General features: G+C 38.2%; 2 protein-coding genes across 2 annotated transcripts; one reads left to right on the top strand and one right to left on the bottom strand.

The window, feature by feature from the left end:
- The first annotated feature begins 210 nt into the window (after positions 1-210).
- LOC112527758 lies at positions 211-4,138 on the top strand. The gene is made up of 5 exons (XM_025138544.1): positions 211-582; positions 1,108-1,211; positions 2,074-2,187; positions 2,717-2,800; positions 3,918-4,138. Exons 1-5 carry the CDS (start codon positions 345-347, stop codon positions 3,972-3,974), a joined length of 597 nt encoding a protein of 198 aa, XP_024994312.1. The 5' UTR covers positions 211-344; the 3' UTR covers positions 3,975-4,138.
- Positions 4,139-4,593: 455 nt separating this feature from the next.
- On the bottom strand, positions 4,594-5,494 carry LOC112528697 (probable methyltransferase At1g27930). Its single transcript, XM_025139717.1, has one exon. It carries the CDS (start codon positions 5,492-5,494, stop codon positions 4,646-4,648), a length of 849 nt encoding a protein of 282 aa, XP_024995485.1. The 3' UTR covers positions 4,594-4,645.

Below are 5,494 nucleotides of genomic sequence, written 5' to 3'. Positions count from 1 at the left end.
TTTCTCAAAATCATATAAAGCCATATTATAACATCGACCGAAATAAAAAATAAAATGAAATATTAAAATCACGATGTATTTCATTATATTGTACAAACGTTTCTAGTTATTTTAAATATATTTAAATTTTTTATATTTAAAATGAAATATATGTTAATATTTGATTATTTTTTTATATACAGAGTTAACAAAAGAAGTGGATTTAGGAAAGTGTATTCCAATTTTATCATCACCAAGTTCAATTTAGAAGTCTTCATAGAAACTTGCTACAAAATCTTTCCTACTTTCTTGGACCTCCAAAACCTGAATCAGATTCTTCGATTTTGAACCAAATCTGTACAGAAATGGGGAGTCCGACACTATGGCCAACCTCCCCCAATTTCACTTCCTTCTCCTTGCCTTCGCTTTCCCCCAACTTACATAATTCATCCACATGTGCCTGTAGAATCGCAGCGAGGGTTCCAGATTTCCGTTTCGGAAGACGAAGCCATCATCAGCTCAATTGCTCTTATCACCAAAACTCATCATCAATGGAGAATGAACAGAAGCCCCCTCAAGAAGCTGTTCTTAAGGCCATTTCAGGTCATTCAATTTTGTATTTTCCTTTTCTTAAATTCTCTACATGATTGTTGCCCGATTTGAAGATTGTGAATTAGATAAATTGTGCAAGTAAATTTTTTCACAGTGGAATTCGTGGTGAGATTAGATAATTATCATTAGGAAGAATCTGAATATGCTTCAATCGTTTTTAGGAGCCATAGATTTTGATGATCTTCGTGAACAATCCATATCAATTTTGTATTAGGTCTGATCTAGAAAATCAAAACTTAGTTCTTTGTTACACAACAGAAAGGGGGTATACTTAACACTTCTTGTTCTTTCTTTTTTCAGTTACCAGGGATCTTAATTCACATACGACTGTCTAAATGCTGAAGATCACAGACCATAGAACTGTTTGTTTATGTATCAACTTCATGTTGTCTTTTGATGTTAATGATGGTCATTGAGGATTTGCAGTTTTTGAGATGATACAAAGTATTTGCATGTTAATTTTTTTTATACAAGTAGGGTTATATCTGCTAAAACTAACAACTAAATATGACTCAGAAGTTTCAAAGGCTGAAGGGAGAGTTGGACAAACTACTAACATGGTTCTTGGAGGCACGATTACTGGTGATTCAACCACTCAATGGCTCGGTCTGAATGAAATGGTAGTGATTATATTTCGGCTCAATGTCAACATGAAACTTCAATTTGAGCTACATTTATCATTCTACCACATCTATGACTTACAAATAAGCATGCGAATTAGGGAAACCCATGTCAATGGTCATTGTGGTATCATGGTTATAACAACTGATGTCGCATAGGGTGCATTTGGTACGTGAGACAGAATGAGAGATGACGGTACAAAAACTTTTTGTCCCCCGTTTGGCACAACATTAGACTAGGACAAAACAAAACTTGAGTAGCACAAAAATGCATTCTTTTTGTCCCACCAAAATAGGTGGAACAATATTGGTAAATTACTTAACTATCCATGTCATATTAAAACCCTAACACTTTCCACAATTCTATCACCCACCTCCAAAAATGCTTTCTGAAAAGAAAGAAGGTCCATTCTCCCACATAGTTCGTTGGTCAAGAGCTCACTGTTGCCCGTCCAGTTTCGTCTGCTTACCAAACACGCCATAAGGAATATATGGGGATTTAAAACGTCCTGTTAGTGTCAAAATCAGTAATGGATACTCGTGTAATACCATGTGCACATCCACGTAGCTTTTGTGTTAGTTTTCGATGGAGATTGATGAGTGATAATAACACTATTTAGGCAATTATGTCTCAGGGACTAATTTGTTAAGACTTAAATAAGGATGATAAGATTGTTAAGATTAGAAAACATAGTTGGCATCATATATAAGACCGTCAAACAAGTTGTCTTGAAATATCCGGTTTTCTTCTCTTTTTTTGCTATAAGATAACTCATTTGACTACAAAACACCAACCAATTCAATGCTTAATTGAACTGCTTATAATTTTAAAATCAAATGATTTTGTATGCTTACATGACAGTTGAACATCTACCCAGCTCCTCGAGGATTTACAGCAATTGGATCTGGAGGTGATGATTTTGTGCAATCTATGGTAATTGCTGTTGAGTCAGTAATTCAACACCGAATCCCACAGGTAAGTCTAAGGGGCTGTTTGATTGGTGTTCAAATAAGTGAGCCGTCTGTATAGATTGGAAAGGTTTTTGTTTGGGAGGGTTTCTTCATAGATGAATGAGCTAGTTCTTTAATTGGGACATACAGGTTTGGAAAAAACTGAATAAGCTACTTTCTATATCATTAAGCCACTACCAAACAGTCATGTATAGCTGACTGAATAAGCTATGAGTTCCATTAAGCTCATTAAGCTGCTAACAAACAAGCCCTAACTTCTGGTGCTGTAGCTTTATAACATATATCCAAAATGCCCTGTCAACGATGCCTAAATGTGGGAAATTTTCTAGAAATAGATGCTATACGAGCTAAGTGGTAGTGTTGATTGAAACTTTGCCAAAAATGGAGATGTTGCATTTATTTTGAGAACCCTCAAAACATTGAACATACCAAGTTAGCTTCTTAAATATCAAGACTTGCCTGAATAATCTCGAGACATTTTGATTATGATAATTGGTTACAAAACTGTTTTCACTTAACTTTTATCGCTACAGGGGCAGGTGAAGCAGAAATTATCATCAGGTGGAAAATATGTGTCGGTGAACATTGGACCTGTTCAAATCGCTTCTAGTAAGCAGGTTGGTTCTCAATCTCGGTCCATATCTTTTCTAAAAAGGCGGAAAAATAGTTTTGCTTTGCTCTCACCATGTGGCTACATATTGAAACTTTCGTGTACTCTATACTTCTTCTCTTTTCCCAGAATAAAAAGCTTCAGATTTTCATTTCTATGAACTCCAAGGTTTGATGATAACAAGAACTATGATTTAGAAGATTATTGGTCCTAGATGTGTAAACAAGATCAAATAAAAGCTTCTAATAGGGCATGGCATGAGTTAGTTATTCATAAGTTGGGACAAAGATGATGCTTCATTCAAAGAAGTTGCATAAAACACAACTGAGAACCTAGTTTTGGTGGAAGTACAAGACTATATGTCATTCCGGACACTTAACATTATTGGAATTCACTCGCAATCGAATGGTTACAGATAGGGTTTCCAGCTTTCAGGCTGGAGTCTCTCGCAGGCCCCTGCCCAAATTGGTTTCACTAAACATAACGCCCCCGGTCCACTCCTTTCTGTTGTATTTAACAGCCACTCAACTTTCACTAACAAACCATGTGTTTTGACCAAAAATACCCTTCCTTATCACTTATTTCCTATACTTCCTAACCGAACAAGCCACCAGTTATAAACCAACCACTTAGTACGAGGCACAACAGTCGTGTGTCAGACACACAATTTAGTAGTAAAAAAAAGAAAATTTTGTGGACCCAAATCAATATCAACTTCTTGTAACGATCATAATCAGCAGAACATATGAGTATAGCTTGGAAATTTTTGCCATGATGGAAACATTGCATTCTTCATTGTGTATCCCAAAAGATGTGTTACGACTCCAGGTCATTCCTGGTCGTCTGGGATTACTCGGTGCGCGTAATCTAGCCCGGAAACCCACGTTTACCCAGAAAAAGACGTCTGTGGGGTGGAGAGAGTAAATGGACGAATAATATGCTATAAGGATTTTATTTGGTGATGAAAGTAAAGTTGTATATATATAAACACAATCTTATAATAGAAGTTAAATATTGTGAAGCTTGAGTGTAAATCACCTTCTTTTGAATGGAACAATGTTAGGTAACATTTGATAGATTCTAACAACACTCAATCACAAGGGAAATACTTGGTGTTTTTGCAGGTTCAAGCTGTATACCATGCTATGCGGAGAGATGTTCGAATGAGATACTTTCTGTAGTGTAGTTTGAAACTATGTATGTAGTATGTATGTATGTATGTATAAACAACTAATCGTCTGGTATTGTTCATATGCTCGTCCATTTGTACCCGATGAATGCTGTTGATCAAACCCTCGAACGATTTTGTGTTGATGAATGAGCAAACTAGGTTTGGTATCATTCCAAGTTGTTGCCTTGTTTGGTTAAAAGTAATGAATAATTGATGTTATTTTTTTATCTTTCATTCATTTTAATCATACGAGTTCGATTTTTATGATCCTCGTGAATGGAGACAACGTTAGGGCCCATCACACAAATAGATCTCAAAGAGGTGTAACATTTGCAAAATAATTAATGAAAACATGTCAAGCATCAACGTAGTACAGTTGATTTTGAAATGATATATTTGTACAGAGTCTGCGAAAGATTCAGTGTCTTTTTCTATACATAAAGTGGTCTTTGAACGTCATTGTCGGGATGTATCAACTTTAATTTGATTGAAAATTACAAAATCTATGAAAATATATGTTAGTAATCTCTATTAATCCTGATGATGGTATAAAAATTGTGTTTTAATAATTTAAAAACGAGAAAAGAAAAGCATAATAATGATATTAATTATATTGTATAGAAAGATATGATACTAACAGGCTGAACCGCCAGACCACCATAACTACGGTGGTTCATCGTCCTAACAAAAACTAGTGCCACCCTTCCCTTCGGTAACATTCCCTGCCGCCGCCGCCGCCGGTATCTCAAAATGCCACAACCGTCCTGCACCATCTTTCAAATTCTTCCGGCACAAAAACTCTTCCGCATAGGCCTTCTCCACCTTCCGATCCACATCGTGCAAAAACACGTGTGTTACGCCCCCCTTTTTCCGATTTCTAGCCATTACAGCCGCCGAGTAAATCGCCCCCATCCTTCCCGGCGCCTCCGCAAACCAACCCCTCGGAGCGTCAATCATTATAATATCCCACTCCTTATCATACACCACATCCGGCAACCCTGTCAGTGCTAACTTGCACCGCGTGTTCCCTCGGAGGTAAGATTTGCTCGGAGCACATTCAGGTTCCGATCGATATGTGTTCATAAGTTGGTCGGCTTGAGAAAGACGTGTCCGGTACTTAACGGTAACCGCTTTGAGATCCGGTGCGTCTTTGATAACCGAATGGACCCACTTGGGATCTTCTTCTAGGAATAAAGTTACGCCGCCGGGATTAAGCGACGCCCACATGAGAGAATCATGGCCGAGACCGAAAACGAGGAAGTTGCAGGGAGCGATGGATTTAAGAACGTTGAAGGAGATGGAGATCTCGTCGACCGATTGTTGGGGGACGGTTTTGGAGGTGGCGTAGTGGAGAATGGCCCGGAGTTGCAACGTGGCCGCCGCGGATTGGAAGTTGTCGAAGGATCCGGTGCAGATGAGGTGGGTGGTGTCATCGCCGAGGAAGGTGAAGACGACGAGGCCGGCGCCGATGAGAGCAAGGAGACAGAATGCGATGAAGATTTTCCGGTCAGGGAGGGGTCGTAGATTCAT

The sequence above is a fragment of the Cynara cardunculus genome, assembly GCF_001531365.2.
Source record: "Cynara cardunculus var. scolymus isolate 2C chromosome LG 15, CcrdV1, whole genome shotgun sequence".
Lineage (NCBI taxonomy): Eukaryota > Viridiplantae > Streptophyta > Magnoliopsida > Asterales > Asteraceae > Cynara > Cynara cardunculus.
Note: the sequence above shows the minus strand (reverse complement) of the source record. Positions and strands in the feature narration are given on the sequence as shown.

Bases quoted from the DNA above. Each gene is read 5' to 3' on its own strand.
- LOC112527758 (XM_025138544.1), top strand. From the start codon at position 345: ATGGGGAGTCCGACACTATGGCCAACCTCCCCCAATTTCACTTCCTTC. The intron at 583-1,107 runs GTCATTCAATTT...AATATGACTCAG, and splicing joins TGTTCTTAAGGCCATTTCAG to AAGTTTCAAAGGCTGAAGGG. The intron at 1,212-2,073 runs GTAGTGATTATA...CTTACATGACAG, and splicing joins GGCTCGGTCTGAATGAAATG to TTGAACATCTACCCAGCTCC.
- LOC112528697 (XM_025139717.1), bottom strand. From the start codon at position 5,494: ATGAATCTACGACCCCTCCCTGACCGGAAAATCTTCATCGCATTCTGT.